The 19,484-nt window shown below is 44.2% G+C and overlaps 2 protein-coding genes across 2 annotated transcripts in view; both read left to right on the top strand.

Annotated features, from left to right (window-relative positions):
* Positions 1-19,484, top strand: part of LOC149278062 (uncharacterized) — a 498,960-nt gene that overhangs the window by 320,203 nt on the left and 159,273 nt on the right. The window lies entirely within an intron of this gene.
* Positions 2,245-18,803, top strand: LOC149278066 (uncharacterized). The gene is made up of 3 exons (XM_089502423.1): positions 2,245-3,160; positions 8,145-9,380; positions 18,676-18,803. The coding sequence occupies exons 1-3, from the start codon at positions 2,980-2,982 to the stop codon at positions 18,801-18,803; spliced, it is 1,545 nt and encodes a 514-aa protein (XP_089358549.1). The 5' UTR covers positions 2,245-2,979.

Genomic DNA, 19,484 nt, shown 5'->3' with positions numbered 1-19,484 from the left:
AGAGGAAGGGCCTGAGGAGGAGGAAGGCTTAGGGGAAGGGCCTGAGGAGGAAGAGGAAGAGGAGGAAGACATAGAGGAAGGATCTGAGGAGGAAGGCTTAGAGAAAGGGCCTGAGGAGGAAGAAGAGGAGGAAGTCTTAGGGGAAGGGCCTGAAGAGGAAGAAGAAGAAGAGGAAGACATAGAGGAAGGATCTGAGGAGGAAGGCTTAGAGGAAGGGCCTGAGGAGGAGGAAGAGGAGGAAGGCTTAGGGGAAGGGTCTGAGGAGGAAGAGGAGGAAGGCATAGAGGAAGGATCTGAGGAGGAGGAAGGCTTAGGGGAAGGGCCTGAGGAGGAGGAAGAGGAGGAAGGCATAGAGGAAGGATCTGAGGAGGAGGAAGACTTAGAAGAAGGGCCTGAGGAGGAGGAGGAAGGCATAGAGGAAGGATCTGAGGAGGAGGAAGACTTAGAAGAAGGGCCTGAGGAGGAGGAGGAAGGCATAGAGGAAGGATCTGAGGAGGAGGAGGAGGAGAAAGGCTTTAGAGGAAGGGCCTGAGGAAGAGGAGGAGGAGGAGGAGAAGAAGAAGAAGAAGAAGCAGCAGCAATTCCTGGGCAGAATACTTTTTGGTTGTTGCTTATTATTATTATTAAATTTTATGTATTTATTTATAAAGGCTTATAAAGATTTATTTATAAAGATAATCTCAGGGAGTCTCTATATCATCACATCAGGAAAACGTTTAGGTATTGTTAAGGTTTGGAAATGCTATTTGGGTCCTTTCTGACTTTGGGGCCCTTTCATCCCCCATTTTGGGTTCCCTGAAGGCCTAAAACTGACAACTGCCAGCGCTGCGGCAGAGGCAGCCATTTTGTGTTCTAGGGGCCATTTTGTGCTGCTTGTGACTGTGGGGAATAATGTTCCAGAACCTTCTCTGAGGCCTCAGTTGAACAGAGTCCTCTCTTTCTCTCCTGAGGGTCCAGAGTCAGAAGGAGGCCAGGCTCCTTGGGCCAAAAGGAAGGAAATGTGTCTCTTTGTGTGTCTTTTGTGTCTCTTTTCTGAGAGGGTTTTCTTATTACACAGCTCTGCTCCTTCTGAGGAACATAGGTTTCAAAAGGGATCAGAAATGGGAGGATAGTTTTAATACAAGCCTTATTATTTTTATTCTTCACAAACATTGGGCTTTGGCTTCTAAGAGGAGGCTTGTCCCCCAAACAAGGCCAAAAGTGGCTCCTTTGGGAGGTTTTAAAAGTCTTCCCAGTTTCCTTATTAATAGATTTTCAGGCAAAAAGGAAGGAGACAGACCAGAATAACTCATATTACCAAGAATGAAACAAACAAACAACAACAACAAAAATGAGGATTATAGACTAAAACAAACTACTTATTTTTTTAAAGGAAAACCATTATTAGGAGGCTAAAAAGAAGACATGGGTGCTTCTACCCTTTTACAACTGACTCAGGCTTTATCTGCACTACAGAAATAATCCAGTTCGAAACCACTTTAACTCTCCTGGCTCCATTCTATGGAATCCTGGGATTTGCAGTTTATTGTGGCATGAGAGCTCTCTGGCAGAGAAGGCTAAGTGTCCCAAGGTAAAATCCCAGGGTTCCATAGCACTGAGTGGTTAAAGCGGTGTCAAAGTGCCTTATTTCTATAGTGCGGATGCAGCCTTCTTGGGAAAGGAGCTGATGATGGGGAAAAGCACTGGTGAACTCAGAAGGTTTCAGCAGATGATTCATGTATTTATTCATTTATTTATTTATGATGTACTCATTTCACATCTAGCTACGGGGACATAATCAGGGCCCTCTCCAATTCCCCATCCGCTAATCCCCCACAACTCTAATAAGGCATGGAGTATCTGTTGTGTAGGGGAGCTGCAGTGAATCTATGCTAGGTCCAGGGTGTTTTGTTTGGTGCAGAGGGAGGAAGGGGATGCCCAGCTCTGCATCGGCCCAAAGGAGGCATATGTCACCTGCATATGTCACCAGCAGGATGCTGTTCTCTGTCTCTTTGAGTGCTGCAGGGTTTCTTGCAAAGCCAATCCTAACCTTGGTCCCTTTTCTCAGGACCTTCATCTCGGCCTCCTTGTGCACGGCTTTGGGGACTCTCTTGCTGGAAGTGACCAAGTGCAGGGCTACCAGGACCCCCTGCCCACCTGATGGCCAACACAGAGGCCAAGCAGAGGAAGTTGGGCTCCAACAGAAAGAGGCTGCCGAGGTACAACAGCTCTTTGGTGAGTCACTATCCTATTATCTTCATCTGCGTCACTGCTGGGCCAATTTATGAAAGGAAGCAAATAAAATACTGTCCGAGTTTGGCAGAGAGTCCTGGTTAATCCTCTGTCACCTCATTATTTCAGGGGCTTTTAAAAATGTCCTGGTTGCTCTCTCCTCCTCCTACGTTTCCTGTTTCTCAGCTCTCTTCAGTTCCTGAGGGCAATTGAGTTTGTAGCCCATCAACTCAAAAGTGGGGAGAGGAGAGGAAAGAAGGAGGATATGGCCCTTTCCAGGAGGCTGAAGCAGAAGGAAACTTCGTAGCTTGTGTGATCTTCCTCATAAACAACTTTGGCCATCTTCACTGCTTTTTGGGTTGTTTGTCCATATGTGTCTTGCTTTTCCAATCTGCAAAATGTTGGGGGATATGGGAAAACATCTCTGGATCTAAATATGGGGTGGGCCCAGTGGCCCTCAAGCCCAGAGTGCTCCCCAGAACTGTTATAAAAAATGATATTTGCCTCTCAGATTTGGCAAGAAATGTCTAAATGCACCATGATTCTTTGGTGGCTAAATGTACTGTATGTGTTGGGACAGTGAGTATCCTAATCCATTATCAATTTCCCAGCCATGGCCTAAATTATATTATGTATTATATTGTATATTATATTGAAAAGATTCAAGACAAACTGGATCTCAAAGGCAGTAGCTTTTTTCTGGCTGACGGCATTTAAAATTTATTTCCTGGACTTAATTCTAGTGATCAAAAAATATTTGGATGCACCATGTGCTTTCCTCCCCTTTTGCTTAATATCTCTGTGGATGAGGGCTATTTTCTGTTGCAGGTGACCTTTGCGGATGTGGCGGTATATTTCACCGAGGATGAATGGAAACTTTTGACGAAGAAGCAGAGACATATGTACAATTACATAATGATGGAGAATTATGAGAATGTGGCCTCTGTGGGTAAGGAACTGGAATCCACTAGCATTATAGAATCACAGAGTTGTAATAGACCACAAGGGCCATCCTGTTCAACCCCCTTTTGCCATGCAGGAATACACATTCCAAGCACCATCCAGCCTCTGTTTAAAGACCTCCAAAGAAGAGGACTCCACCAAACTCTAAGGGAGTATATTCCACTGCCAAAGAGCTCTTACTGTCCCTAAGTTCCTCCTAATGTTTAGGTGGGAACTCTTTCTCTGTGACTTGCATCCATTGTGGTGTCTCTTTTTCTCTGTAGCAGCAGAAAGCAAGCTTGCTCCATCCTCAATACGACCCTTTCCAATATATAAACATGGATATCATATCCGCTGTTAATTTTCTTTTCTCCAGGGCAAACATACCCAGCTCTCTAAGCTGCTCCTCATAGGGCTTGATGGTTTCCAGATCCTTCATCATTTTAGTTGCCCTCCTCTGGGCATGTTCCAACTTTTCAACATCCTTTTTGAATTGTAGAGCCCAGAACTGGACACAGTATTATTCCAGGTGAGGCCTGACCAAAGCTGAATAGAGTGGCACTATTACTTCCCTTGATCTAGAAACTATACTTGTATTGATGCACCCTAGAATCACATTGGCCTTTTTAGCTCCTGCATCACACTGTTTCCCCCTGTTGAACTTGTGGTCTACTAGGAGTCCTAGATCCCTGTCAAGCGTAGTTTAATTGTGATAGCAACATCTGTAGAATATTTGAATTTGTAGTTTAGTGAGGCTCTATTGCTCTCCACTTTATAAGGATTCTAAATACCCCATTGTAAACTGCCAATTGTCAGAACCATCTTCTGTGGTTCATCCAGAATGGTATTGCGGTTTCAGGGTGAATTGTTAGTAGTTTAAATGTTGGTAGTTTTAAGTAAGGATAGTGGGGCCTAGAGCGGCTTGGGGAAAGGAAGCAGTTGGGGAGGCTCTTAACTGACTGGTTTGTGAGTTTTGGGTGGCAGACATGTCCCTGAGGGGAGAGGCGTATATGAACGGTGGAGGAGAAGGCAAGAGGTACCCGAGCTGTTTAGGGGCTGAAGGGGGAAGAAAAGGGAGGAGTGTGAAGATAGTTAATGACGGAGGAAAAAGGTTTCGAAGCTTCAGAGACTGCTTAGATGTGTTAATGGACACTTCTGCCGGAGTTTCTCAATAAACCTTTTGGTGCAAGCAAAGGACTTTCTAATTCTGAGACTTAGTTCTGGCACCAGATATCACACCAATTCTAGGATTTTGTGGGATGACAGCATGGAGATTAATGAATTTCTCACCCAAATGGTACTCAGCACATCTCTGAGTATGTTTCCTACCTTTTTTTGCCCTCTTCCAGTCTTTTGAGGCTCTGGAGAGGCTTCTTGGGGAAAAGCCCTCCCTTGGCCCTTCAGTGGCTCAGAGAGGGCCCAACAGTGTCAAAATGGCCTCCACTTCTCCAAACAGATGCAATGGGATACTGAGGGTCAAAACATTATTCCTATTTTAAGGTAATACAATGTGCGGTTTTCCCTGAGATTTCCAGGGGGCCAATGTGACGCCCCCCCCCAGTCCCCAACAGTAGACCATCCCTGTCTTAGAGATGTCTTAAGGCTGTTTTAAGGCTGCTCCCTGGTGCTTGATCCTCACCAAAATTGGAGTTCAGGTCCCAGCCCCATTGCTCTGCCTTTCCCAATGAGTTATTTGTATATGGATTATCCTGCCTTTATCAAACAATGAGCCTCAAAGTGTCCCTTTTATACATCAAATAAATGGGTGTGTCTGTGATAGAGCGAAGGAGCGAATGTGAAAAACAGAAAGGCAGGAAAGAGATGGTGAGGCTGAAATGCGGAAGCAGTGCAGATGGGCAAGAGAGAGAACAGAGGGAGGAAGGGAAGGGGATCAGGCTTAGGGCGGAAAAATGAAATGCACAGATGGGGGACACCTGGCTGAATGCAACTACGTTTGAAAGATATCTAGCAGTCCAAGTAGAACACAAGTTGAACATGAGTCAACAGTGCTGTGCAGCAGCCTACAAGGCCGATCAATTTTAGGCTTAATCAATTGAAGTATAGTGTATAGATCAAGGGAAGTAATAGTGCTACTCTATTCTGCTTTGGTCAGGCCCCACCTGGAATACTGGGCACAACAATTCAAAAAGAATGTGGAGAAATGAGCGTGTCCAAAGGAGGGCAACTAAAATGGTGAACAGTCTGGAAACCATGCCCTACGAGGAATGCCTTAGGGAGCTGGGGATGTTTAGCCTGGAGAAGAGAAGGTTAAGAGGTTATATGATAGCCCTGTTTAAATATTTGAAGGAATGTCAAGCTTCTGCTGCTCCAGAGACTAGAACACGGAACAATGGATGCAAACTGCAATAAAAGAGATTTCACCTCAACATTACTTGAACAGACCTTACTTCCTGACAGTAAAGTCTGTTCAACAGTGGAACAAGCTCCATCGGAGATTTTAGTGGAGTCTATTTCCTTAGAGGTCTTCAAACAGAGGTTGGATGGCCATCTGTCAGGGATGCTTTGATTCCAGCATGGCAGAATAGGTTTGGACTGGATGGCCCTTGTGGTCTCTTCCAACTCTATCATTCTAGGCCTCTGGGAGCCAGTAGGGGAAGGCAGGAGTAAAGCCAGGATCGCCTAGCTCTGTGCAAAGAGGAAGGGACCTCTGGGAAGGGCCAGGAGAGAGGCCTTGGGGATTGGGAGGCAGCCACCAACTGGACAGATAATGATGATGATGATGATGATGATGATGATGATAATACTAATAATAAGTTTTATTTGTATTTCACCCATCTCCTACAGGATTGAGGTGGTATTACAACCTTAAAATAGCCATAAAACAACAATAGCATACAATTTACACACAGTAAAACAACAAGTCACCTAAAACTCAATTCAGGACGAATAAAAACATTGTTTAAAATGCACAATTGTGATCAGAAGTGGGATTTTTCCTTAAGTTCTTTACAAGAGGTCGGGTGGGTAAGCCTTCCGGAAGGGATCCGTCTTAAGTGCTTTCTTGAAAGAATCCAAGGTGGTGATAAGACGGATCTCCTCCGGCAAGTTGTTCCATAACTTGGTGGCCATGGCTATATACGCTCTGTGTGAAGTTGTTCTTTGCCTGACCTTTGGTAATCTAATAGATTCTTCCCAGCTGTTCTGAGAGTGTGGGGCAGATTGTGTAGGGAGAGGCCTTCCCTCAAGTAGCTCGGGCCCAAGGCATGTAGGGCTTTAAAGGTAATAACCAACACTTTGTATTGCGCCCGGAAGCTAATTGGCAGCCAATGTAGAGATTTTAGAACTGGTGTTATACGGTCTGACCTAGATGTTTCAGTGGCCAATCTGGCTGCCGCGTTTGGAACTAACTGAAGGTTCCGAACTTGGTACCAAGGTAGCCCCATGTAGAGCACTGAACTTAAGAACTGAACTCGAAATCAGGCCCTTTGTTTCATTCATATTAAGGGTTCCATTTAGCAATTATGAGCAATGTCTATGAAGAGAGGAAAGGGTAACACAAACATTCCTTTTTCTCTAATGCTTCTTTTCCAACCTGAGCTTTCTTAGCTCTGTGGTTGATTCCAGAGGCCCTTTGTCACTCGAAATGCTGGAGTCTGGGGAGGACACCCACAAGTGCTATACTTTTAGGGGAATTTCATACTTAGCTCAAAGGAGAGATTGAGGCAACAGTGACCTCGGGATTCATCCCAACTATACCAGGCCTGAAAGCACACAGAACTCCAGAGGCATTTCAAATAGGGTTTTGTGTTTTATTTAGGGGAAAGAAAAATGCACGCAGACACACACACATGTACACATATAGGTGTTCACACACACACAAGAACTGGGTAACAAAAGTGGGAGTGGTGAATAGTGTAAGGCTTTGCTAATGGTAATACATTATCTAGATGGATCTTGATTCCAATTGCTGAGGGTCCAGAAAGGGAAGAGAAGTCAGTAACTCCAATGGCAAGTGGGGCTGGCGATTGTAATGAGGTGTTTAGCAATGTAAACCAGTGGAGTGTCTGTCTGCAACTGGACTGATGCTGAAGAACAGCCAGTTGGGACTGATATTTATACTGAAATTGTTGCTTGGGGGCAGAAACCGAGCATTCGAAAAGGTTTAAATTGCTTTAGGAGGTTTCCTGGGTGGGGAAAGAATTGTCTGAAACTGAAATAAATGCAATGGGTGCTTGTTGGAAATACTTCAGCCAAAAAGGATTGTCACACCGGCTCTTAGGTCCTTCTTGGCTCTGAATTCTGGTCCCATTCACAAGCCAATGTATATCACAGTCTGAAGGTGACACTCGCAGAGCTCAACAATAACATTGCAGAGTACAGAAGCAAATCTCCAGATATAGGTATTGGCAATGCACTAACCACTTTCCACACTTAAAAATAACTCACAGACACAGTTGATTTACTCCAAGTCCTTAGAGGTTCTTTAGCTTGAGTTGCAATATAAAACAAATATTTACCAGGTCTCCTCTCTGACTTCCATCCACTTCACAATCTCTTCTACATACAACTCCAACCCACATCAATCCACATGTGAGCTGTATACTGTATTGGTTGTGAGGCATCTCCTGGTGCCACACAGCATGAAGCATCCTCTGTAGTTAGCTTGCATCATGCCATGTGCTCTGACACAACACTCTATGGCAGTCTCACAGGAAATGATGCCACTTTTCAGTTAAAATAGTTTTACATATATTTAATGGAATATTTTTCAATGGTCTGACTATCTGCTTCTACTGATTTCCTCATGGCACTTCCCCTTCAATCTCTTTTTGGTAGCTCCTATGAGTAAGCATACAGTCATTATATGGATTTGGTGGCATCCAGAACAGGGCCATGCTCAGGTCACTCACACCAACTTTATTAATTTAATCTGAAATAGGGAGGGGTGAATGTGGGGCTAACTCTTGGGGTAACACTTTCCTCCCTTAACACTGAGATTCAGTCTCGCCTGTCATTGTCCTCCTTTACAGAAGAATTTGTCAGTCAAGAGAGAGTCCACACAAGAAAGAAGTCACATAAATGCCAGCACTGTGGGAAATATTTTGCTTACAAGTCAGTCCTTGTCATGCATGGAATAGTCCACACAGGAGAGAAGCCATTCAAATGCCAGCATTGTGGGAAAGGTTTTTCTTGGAAGTCATACGTACTGACACATCAGAGAGTCCACACAGGAGAGAAGCCGTACAAATGCCAGCATTGTGGGAAAGGTTTTTCTTCAAAGCCACACCTAGTGACACATCAGAGAGTCCACACTGGAGAGAAGCCATACAAATGCCAGCATTGTGGGAAATGTTTTTCTCAGAAGCCAAACCTAGTGACACATCAGATATTCCACACAGGAGAGAAGCCACACAAATGCCACCATTGTGGGAAATGTTTTTCTAAGAAGTCAAACCTATTGATGCATGAGAGAGTCCACAAAAGAGAGAAGCCATACAAATGCCAGCATTGTGGGAAATGTTTTTCTCGGAAGTCAGACCTAGTGACACATCAGAGAGTCCACACAGGAGAGAAGCCATACAAATGCCAGCATTGTGAGAAATGTTTTTATTCAAAGTCAGTCCTAGTGAAACATCAGAGAGTCCACACAGGAGAGAAACCATTCATATGCCAGCATTGTGAGAAATGTTTTTATTCAAAGTCAGTCCTAGTGAAACATCAGAGAATCCACACTGGAGAGAAACCATTCATATGCCAGCATTGTGAGAAATGTTTTTATTCGAAGTCAGACCTAGTGAAACATCAGAGAATCCACACTGGAGAGAAGCCATACAAATGTCAGCATTGCGGGAAATGTTTTTCTCAGAAGTCCAACCTAGTGAAACATCAGAGAGTCCACACAGGAGAGAAGCCATACAAATGCCAGCATTGTGGGAAATGTTTTGCCTACAAGTCAGTCCTTGTCATGCATCGGAGAGTCCACACAGGAGAGAAGCCATACAAATGCCAGCATTGTGAGAAATTTTTTTATTCGAAGTCAGACCTAGTGAAACATCAGAGAATCCACACTGGAGAGAAACCATTCATATGCCAGCATTGTGAGAAATGTTTTTTTTCAAAGTCAGTCCTAGTGAAACATCAGAGAATCCACACTGGAGAGAAGCCATACAAATGTCAGCATTGCGGGAAAGGTTTTTCTCAGAAGTCCAACCTAGTGAAACATCAGAGAGTCCACACAGGAGAGAAGCCATACAAATGCCAGCATTGTGAGAAATGTTTTCATTCGAAGTCAGACCTAGAGAAACATCAGAGAATCCACACTGGAGAGAAACCATTCATATGCCAGCATTGTGAGAAATGTTTTTATTCAAAGTCAGTCCTAGTGAAACATCAGAGAATCCACACTGGAGAGAAACCATTCAAATGCCAGCATTGTGGGAAATGTTTTTCTACAAAGTCACACCTAGTGAGACATCAGAGAGTCCACACAGGAGAGAAGCAACACAAATCCCAGCAGTAGACTAACATTATATTTGTCAATAAGGAATACAAAAATATATATTTTAAATCCTGTGGTGATAAGAAAAGGCCCTTGTGATTTTGCTTTTAAAGTTTGTCTGTCCATATGTGTCTTTATGTTTTAAGGTTGTATGTTGTTAAATTTAGGTTTCATTGCTAATAGTATAGATAATTACTTTGGGTTGTAAATTTGGCTGGGGATTGTGGGTCGTGGTATAAGTTAGTTAGATGCGGGGCTGGGATTTGTTACAGCTGTCTAGAATAGTTATGGGAATGATAGCTTTTGCAATGTGTGGGATGTTGGCTGAAGAAAGTTGGAGGCCGGTATTAACAGGATGAGCTAGTTTGTGGAAATGCCAAAAGGGGTCTTGTTACCTGTGGGGCATAGACTGTGGGAATTGGAGGTGGGGGCTAGGTTTGGAAGAGGGTGATGTTTTAGGTTTTGGGGTTTTAATGTATTGTTTGGCTTAGAGTGGGCAGTTCTGGCTTAAACACTGAATTTCTATGTGTTCTCAATAAAGTCCTTTGCTATTTCAACACACGGGACTCTTTGATGCACAGAAGTTCTGAATTTGCACACACACACACACACACACACACACACACACACACACGATACACAGAGAGAGTTATATTCCCCAACTAGAGCCTTCCTTTCCTGCCTTTCTCTCCTGAGTCCAGCTCTGCACCTTGGGCTCCATTGCAGTCTCCTCAAATGAAGAAAAGAAGGAAGGAAGTGGAGGCCGCTGAACCCTTGGCACATACCTTCCTTTCCCGCAAAGGCTGCCAGCAGAATAAGCAGCAGCATCTAGGCCCTGGCAATCCCTGCACATGCTGAGGAGGAGCCTTTGAGGCCATATGTGCATGCACAGACTCAGCCCCTGAAGCCATAGCTGCCCTCACAGTCTGTTCTGAGGAGGGAGGGAAGTGGGGAGAGCCCTCGTTCATTCAGAGGAATGGCTGGACCATCTTCTGGGGGGCCCTTGCGTGGTTATTAGAAGGAAGGAAGCCCCTCTTCGCCCCCCCCCCCAAGAAAGGCAGGGGGGACTGCCAGGCCTCCTCTCCCCCTTTCCTTCCCTGCCCCGTACTCGGATATTCTTTGGGTCCCATGTACTTGGGGGGTTATTATGAGAAAAGAGGGCAGGGGGTCCCTTGGAGAGAGGCGTGGCCATGGAGGGGAGGGGGATCCAAAGGTAAAAAGGGCTTTGAGGAGCCCCCTCCCTCCTGGAAATTGGGGCAGAGGAGAGACCCTTCCTTCTGATGCCTCATTTGGGGAAGAGTTTTGTGCCAAATAGAAAGCATCACACAGGATAGGGTTCAATATCATTGGAAGCAACATTTTTCGGTGGAGTAACGGTGGCAAGAGTAAGGGTCAGGGGGAGGGGGAGGCAAGTCAATAGATCTAATCTAGTCTGGAAAGGCCTGCCAGAAGACATCCATCTTAATAGCCTTTCTAAAGGCTTCCAAGGTGGAAATATGACGGATCTCATCCGGAGGTCGTTCCAGAGACTGGGAGCGGATGACGAGAAGGACCTCTGGGTCAATGCTGAAAGTCTTGACTTCTTGAGTTGTAGCAGGTTCTTACCAGAGGACCTGAGTCTGCGGGTGGATTGTATGGGAGGAGACACTCCCTCAAGTAGTCAGGACTCAAGCCATGTAGTGCTTTAAAGGTTAAAAGCAACACCTTGTATCTTGCCCAGAAACTAATGGGCAGCCAGTGGAGGGATTTAAGAACCGGTGTAATGTGGACAGTTCTAGAAGTGCCTGTAACCAACCTGGCTGCCATATTCTGTTCCAGTTGAAGTTTCTGAACTTGGCACAAGGGTAGCCCTATGTAGAATGTGTTACAGAAGTCGAGCCGAGAGATGACCAGCGCATGTACTACTGTTTCAAGGTCTCCCTGCTCCAGGAAGCGGCGCAGTTGGCGCATCACCCGAAGCTGATAACAAGTGCTCCTGTCCTTTGCATCCACCTGAGCCATCAGACGAAGTGATGAATCCAGGAGCACTCCCAAACTGTAGACAGAGTCTTTCAGGGGAAGTGTGACCCCATCCAGAACTGCCTGACACAACTCCATTCCTGGATTAGGGGTTCCTATTACAAGTTCCTCCATTTTACCTGGATTCAATTTGAGTTTGTTTTCCCTCATCCAGTCCATTGCCGCATTAAGACAGGCATTCAGAGGAGAGACGCCATCCTTCATCACTGCATCAGTCTGAGACATAGAGAAATATATTTGGGTGTCGTCAGCATATTGATCACATCCCGCCCCATGTCTCTGGATGATCTCACCCAGCAGCTTCATGTAAATGTTGAATAGCTTTGGGGACAGAGTCGCGCCTTGTGGGACGCCCGAATTGAGCTCCTTCTTGGACGAACAACTGTCCTCAAGCGACACCATCTGGAATTGCCAGAGATGTAGGACCTGAACCACTGGATAGCAGTGCCCCCAATTCCCAACTCTCCCAGGCGTTCCAGAAGGATACCGTGGTCAATGGTATTGAAGGCCGCTGAGAGGTCCAAGAGTACCAGCAGGACCACACTTCCCCTTTTCAAAGCGTTTTCGATCCCAAGATGGACCATGGCCGTCTCAACTCCGTAACCCATCCTAAATCTGGTTTGAAATGGATCTAGAAAATCCGTTTCTTCCAAGACTGCTTGGAGTTGAATGGCGACTGCCCTCTCGATTACCTTGCCTAAGAATGGTAAGAGCCAAACTGGCCGGTAATTGTTTCTGTCCAGGGGGTCAAGGGAAGGCTTTTTTAGAAGTGGTTTAACCACCGCCTCTTTGAGGCAAGATGGAAGACAGCCTTCCCTGAAAGATGCATTAGTTATGTATTTAGCAGCATCTTGATGGTATCTCCCCCCTGGACAGCCAGCCAAGACGGTCAAGGATCAAAAGAGCAAGTCGTCTTTTCGTACTCCCAAGGAGCTTGTCCACATCCTCTGTACTAACTGACTCAAATTGATCTAGAATCCAAATCAGCTCTTAACTGAGAGATTTCAGCGGGATACAGACGGGCAGGGGAAGACGTCTTGGAGGTGTATTCTGCTGAATACGGAGCCTCCAGACCGCCCGCCCTGGGGGCCTGGCTAAGGTGGATGGGGCTTCCACACGGGGGGCAGTGAAGACACCTCACCTGGGGCCGTTTCTGACCCGTAGCTTCCATACCGCCGCCTCGGAGGACGCCGCAAAGAGAGAGGCAGCTTCCGCACGGGCAGCCAAAAACGGGGCTTTTTTTTTTCTTTTGCTGGCTGGTGGATGCGCAGCTGGGCAGCTGCGGCGCTCAGCACCGGCGGCAGAAAGCATACGTGCACATTTAAAGCACCCAGGCCCCTTTAAACTTTTCCCCCCGTCCTGCCCAAGAACAATGGTGGTCTCCTGCCAGCTGGTGATCAGCTGGTGTTGGCATCCTTGTCCGCTTGCACGTTGCCAATGTCACCAGCATCATTGATGCCTCCTCTCCTTTGATCCCCGCGCTCCTGCTGAATCTGCAATGCACAGCCACAGCTGTCGCCGCTGCCACCGCTGTCCCCCTGCCATCCCCCATCACCTCCCTTGTACATATCTAAATATTTAAAGTTTTAGCTTTTTTTATTGTTAGGTGAAAATGGCACAGGAATATGTGTAGGGGTTCACTTTAAATTCCAAACTTTCCACAATTCTAGCAGCGCATGCGTACATGTTGCTCTAGGGTTAGGGTTAGGGTTAGGGTTAGGGTTAGGGTTAGGGTTAGGGTTAGGGTTAGGGTTACGAGTCTTAAAATGCGCTGCAACTGTGCTGCAGCTTCCACATCTGCATGGCATCTGATGCTGCAATTAAAGCCTGACTGCAAACTGCGCATGTTCCAGGACCCCGACTCATTATGCGACGCAGCAGACACGGAGCTTTTAAATGGGCAACATAAATTAGCGGCGTAGCAATTCTGGCGTACCGGTGCAGCAGCTTATAGACGGAGATGTGCAGCTGCGCACTATATAGAAAAGAAGCGGAAAAAAGCGGCACCTTTTTAATGCCGCTTCTTCCCGCTTGGGGCGTGCGGGCGGCGTGTTCATGACGGCATTCAGGTAAGGGCCGTCTGAAGGCTATACCTTCATGACGTCATGAACACACCCCTTTTTGCCCGTCTGTATCCCGCCTTTGTCTGCAAAGTAGTTATTAAAAGCATCAGAGCAGGCTTTTGTAGGTTCCAATAAGGAGTTCTAATAAAGGGGGACATTTAAGCCAAGTCCCTTACCGCCCTGAATAGCTCTGCAGGACGAGACTTTGCAGACTTAATAAATGCAGAATAGAAGGACTTCTTATCTGCATCTATTGCCACTCCATAGGATTTTTTAAAAAAAAACTCTTATCAGGTATGGGTCGATATTTCTGCCAGCGGCGCTATAGCTGTTGTCCAGCCCCCTTCATTATTTTGAGATCTTGAGTATACCACAAATTGTGATTTGAAGCGGGTTGGAAAGGGCACTTGGAAGCGATAGTGTCTATAGCTCTGCTAAGACCGTTGTTCCAAGTATTGACCAGAGCTGCAACAGAATCACTGGCATTATCAGCCTTCAAAGACTCTAAGGCCTCTTGGAACCTTGTGGGTTCCATCAACCTTCGAGGGCAGACCATTTTAATAGGTCCTCCACCCCCAGAATATTGGCCTTCAGCCTGACCTTGACCTATGATCTATGGTCCATGACAATGCGGAGATATTGACTACCTCCGCCCATGGATGTGCCTGTTCCGTACAGAAGACCACATCGAGAGTATGACCTGCACAGTGCGTGGGCTCAGAGACTATCTGGGAAAGGCCCATGTTTGTCATGCTGATCATGGACTCCCGATCTGCACCAGATATGTTCGTTAAACCGGCCTCGAGGGGGACGTTGAGGTCGCCCAGGACTAAAAGCCTAGGCGACTCCAGCAGCAGCTCCGAGACCAGTTGTGTCAGCTCTGCTAGGGAGTCTGTTAAATAACGGGGCGGACAGTAAACCCACAGAATCCCCTGACCTTCCCTAGTCTTTAAGCTGAGGTAAATACATTCAATGTGGTCCATCTTACGGATAGGTATCCTGGCCAAAGCAAGATTGTCTTCATGGACCAAAGCAACATCCCCTTACCTGCTCACTGACATAGAAACCGGCTGGTAAGGCCTGAGCCCAGGTGGCAGAGCTCTCATCACCCAGCCAGGTCTCCATGAAACAAGCCAGGTCAGCCTCTTCATCCAGGAGATCATGGACTATCTGTGTTTTATTTTTGACTGGCATTACAGAAGAGCAGGGAAAGGTTCTGTGGTTGGTTTGATATGCTCTCCAGCCCTTTTGGGAAAGCAGGGTGAATGGAAGGGGAGACAGATATTTGTCAGGCTCCTAACTGCAGCCCCTCTTGCAACACAAAAGGCAGTACTTTGAAAAAGGAACAACTTTTAATGAAGAAGATACATGCAATAGAAGTGACTTTTTTGTCAGGAATGAAAGGAAGTCTAAACATATCACTTTTGTAACCATATCAATTAACCGCACCCCATTAACCAATGAAGATAATTAATTGGATAGTCCTTTCCCGTGCAGTGTCCTTCCATCTGGGATTCTGGCAGCATTTCTAAAAACAATTAAGCTCTCATGTGCCTTCTCTTAACCACTGCATTATCTATCTATCTATCTATCTATCTATCTATCTATCTATCTATCTATGAAACCTCATCAATCCCAATCTAATATGATACCATATCAAAATATAATAAGCATAAACCCATTACAATATAACAATACCAATAACTCTATATGTTCCCCCTCCTTTTACAGAGACCAGTCTTTTAAACCCAAGCCTCTGTTAGAAGGATGATTCCCACATATTCCAATCCTAGCAAACAATCACATTCTTTAGCCATGATCTCCCCACCTCTTTCTAGTATCTTCTATTAAAGCACATATTAAAAAATATTATTTTAACCCACCATAAATCTCATCTATCTCAATTCTAATTTAAACCTAAACCTATACCCTTTATGGCATGAATCCCTAAATGAATAAATGCATGAATAAAGGGATTCATGACATAATGTGACTTCAGGCTGATGCTCCTTGCCTGCAGCAATGAGATGGGACCATTGTGAATTTAGGCTAATGCTGCTTACCTGAAGGATTGAGATGTGAGCATTGCAACCTGATGCTGATGCTTCTTGCCTGAAACATTGAGACTGGCCCACTGTGACCTCAGGCTGATTCTCGTTGCCTGAGAGATTGAGACTGGCCCATTGCAACTTCAGTCTGATGCTCCTTGGATGAAGGATTGAAAGGGTACTATTGTGACTTCAGGGTGGTGCTCTTTACCTGAAGGATTGGGACTGGCCCATTGCAACCTCAGGCTCATGCTCCTTGCCTGAAAGATTGAGATGGGAGAATTGTCACTTCAGACTGGTGCTGTATACCTGAAGGATTGGGACTGGCCCATTGCGTGTCAGGGTTAGGGTTAGGGTTAGGGTTAGGGTTAGGGTTAGGGTTAGGGTTAGGGATTTATCTCCAGAATCAAATCTCTTACCCTTTCCCTTGTTAAAAAAAACCATTATATCCCTAGGTAAATTATGGTTTCTTGCCACCCATGAATCACCCCTATACAATTTATCAATTTCCAAATCCAGCTGCACCTCTGCCCAGTCAATAAATTGTGCCGATGCTGGGACAATCCTAATCATCAGATCTTCATTAGGTTGTTCTTGGACCCCTCTTAATTTAATTGCTCTTCTTTGTAGCCTTAATTCTATATTTGTTTTATAGTAGTCTTCCTCTATCTGTCTTTTCTCTAGATTACCAATTTTTTCTTCTAACGCTGCTGTCTTTTCCTGTGTCTCTGTCATTGTTTTGTTTATCTTTCTAATTTCTCCTGTAATTTGAGATATGCTAGTTTTAAACATTTCTATTTCTTTTTGTATATCTCTCTTTATTTCATCCTTTAATTCCTGCATTTCTTCCTTAATCTTCTTAGAAATTTCTACTTTTATCTCCATTCCTATCTTTTTTTAATTCTTCTACTATCACTGAATAGTTTTCATTATTCACTAATGTTTTGGTTTCTTCCATCTTGCGGCTGTTAGATATTCTCTTAAATTTTCCCTCCTTCTACACTTCTATGTTTTCTATCTGGGTTCCTATTATTGTCTGTCCTTATTATCCCGCCCTCGTCAACCAAAATACTAGAATTTTAATGAATATAATTGAATATTATGAACTTCATAAGGAGAAGAAACTAGGTATTATACTACTTGATTTAGAAAAAGCATTTGATAATGTTAATTGGCTCTTCTTGAAGGAGGTATTAAAACAAAGCAAAATTGGAGAAAGATTTTCAAACTGGGTTAATACAATATACGCAAATCAAAATGCACAAATAATAATTAATGGTGAAAGATCTGAAAGCTGTAAAATTAACAAAGGAACAAGGCAAGGCTGCCCTTTGTCCCCACTCTTGTTTATAATGATGATTGAAGTTATGTTAAAGAAAATTAGAGAAGATGACCAAATTAAAGGTGTACAGATTAATAATTATCAATTTAAGCTAAAAGCTTTTGCAGATGATATTGTTTTATTTGTAGATAATCCGATCAGCAGCATTCCTAGAATGGAGGCAACTTTGGAGAAAGCGTGTGACATGACTGGATTAAAAATTAACAAACAGAAAAGTGTCATTTTGACAAAAAATATGTCCAACTCAGAAGAAAAAGAATTAGAGGAGAAAACGGATTTAAAGATTGTTAAAAAAAGCAAAATACTTAGGTATTACTATCACAAACAAAAATTCTGAGTTAATAGAAAATAATTATACTATAACTTGGGATAAGGTGAGAAACAATTTGAAAAAATGGAAAAATCTACAACTATCACTATTGGGAAGAATAGCACTAATTAAAATGTATGTGCTCCCTAAGATGATTTTCTTTTTTCAGACCATTCCAGTCATAACGTCTAATAAAATATTCAAGCGGTGGAATAAAGATATTCAAGACTTTATCTGGCAAGGGAAAAAATCAAGAATCAGAATAACTTATTTGCAAGACCAAAGGGAGAAAGGGGGGCTAGGTCTACCTAATTTAGAAGTGTAAAACAGAGGTATCTAGTGTATAGACATATATATATATATATATATATATATATATATATATATATCATTTTTTAGTTATGTCTTGTTCATTTGTTTGTTAGTTAATGACAATTAAATGAATCACAATGTAAATATGTTTCATATGTTTATTTGTTTTATGTGTTTTATGTTTCTATAAAATTTGTATGTCTTGCTAATCATAAATAAATAAAAAATTATAAAAAAAAGAAACAGGGTATAAGGATTCTGTCATAAAGAGTAAAATATTAGGGTTTGATTATTAGAGTTAAAGTAGGAGTTATAGTTGTAGTTCATTGTAGGTAGTGTAGAGTGATGGGTTATAGAAAGCATGTAGTGGGAAATGTTAGGAAGACAGGTGGAGTGGCTTTTAGATGAAGGAGGCGTTTGGAGAGGGGCTGGGGTTGCAGCTGGAGATGGTTATCAAGGAGGAGTGAAGCTGGCTTGGGAACACCGCTCTTCAAGGTGAGGCTGACTTGGAGAAGGGAAGGGGAAGTATACACAACCTTGGTATCTATGCAACCTCCGATTGTGTTGCTTTAGCTTGGGAATTGGGAGCTGGCTTAGGGAGGGGTTGAGCAAGCTCTTTTGGACTTCAGACTTCGCAAAAACGTGTTAATGGATGTTTCTGCCTGGATTCATCAATAAAGCTTCTTTTGTTTCAAATGGGTTTTATTTTTTGAGCACAGGACTGACTCTAGATCTCAGATTGCAGCTTCAGGCTGATGGTCCTTGCCTGAGAGATTGAGACTGTCCCATTGTGACCTCCGTCTGCTGCTCCTTACCTGAAGGATTGAGACAGGACTGTTGTGATCTCACCATGAGGTTCTTTGCCTGAAAGACTGAGATGGGACTATTATGACTTCAGGCTCATGCTCTTTACCTGAAGGATTGAGACTGGCCCACTGTGACTTCACTCTGATGCTCCTTACCGGAAGGTTTGAAACGGGACTATTGTGATTTAAGGCTGGTGCTCCTTACCTGCAGGAATGAGATGGGACTGTTGTCACTCCAGACCTGGAGGATTGATAATGGTCCATTACAACCTCAGGCTGACACTCATTGAGATTGAGAAATTGAGACTGGTGAAGTGTGACTTCAGTCTGATGCTTCTTTCCTGAAAGACTTTGAATGGCTCATTGTGACCTCAGGCTGATTCTTGTTGTTTGAGAGATTGAGACGGGCCCATTGTGACTTCAGGTTGGTCCTCTTTACCTGAATGAATGAGACTGGCCCATTGTGATCTCAGACTGATGCTCCTTATCTGAAGGATTAAGACTAACTCATTGTGACTTTGGTCTGATGTTCCTTCCCTGAAGGATTAAGATTGGCTTATTGTCTTGAGGGAGGTGTTCCTTACCTGACCTGGCCCATAGCGACCTCAGGGTTATGATCCTTGCCTGAAGGATTGAAACTCTCCCATTGTGGTCTCAGAATCATAGAATCATAGAGTTGGAAGAGACCTCAAGGGCCATCCATTCCGACCCCCCCTTCTGCCATGCAGGAAATCTCAATCAAAGCATCCCTGACAGATGGCCATCAAGATTCTGTTTAAAGGCCTACAAAGAAGGGCTCCATTATTCTCCATTGAGGGAGTGCGTGCCACTGTCAAACAGCCCTTTCTGTCAGGAAGTTCCTCCTAATGTTGAGGTGGAATCTCTTTTCCTGAAGCTTGCTTGCATTGCTCCAGATCCTATTCTCTGGAGTAGCAGAAAACAAGCTAGCCACCTTCTCAATATGACATCCC

This window comes from Sceloporus occidentalis, unplaced genomic scaffold (assembly GCF_023333645.1).
Source record: "Sceloporus occidentalis isolate IW3139 unplaced genomic scaffold, rSceOcc1.0.p SCAF_202, whole genome shotgun sequence".
In the NCBI taxonomy this organism is placed as follows: domain Eukaryota; kingdom Metazoa; phylum Chordata; class Lepidosauria; order Squamata; family Phrynosomatidae; genus Sceloporus; species Sceloporus occidentalis.
Note: the sequence above shows the minus strand (reverse complement) of the source record. Positions and strands in the feature narration are given on the sequence as shown.

Coding starts and splice junctions, on each gene's coding strand:
- LOC149278066 (XM_089502423.1), top strand. CDS start 2,980: ATGTGCTTTCCTCCCCTTTTGCTTAATATCTCTGTGGATGAGGGCTAT. Junction 3,161..8,144: donor TGAGAATGTGGCCTCTGTGG/GTAAGGAACTGG, acceptor CCTCCTTTACAG/AAGAATTTGTCAGTCAAGAG. Junction 9,381..18,675: donor GCCATACAAATGCCAGCATT/GTGAGAAATGTT, acceptor CCTTACCGGAAG/GTTTGAAACGGGACTATTGT.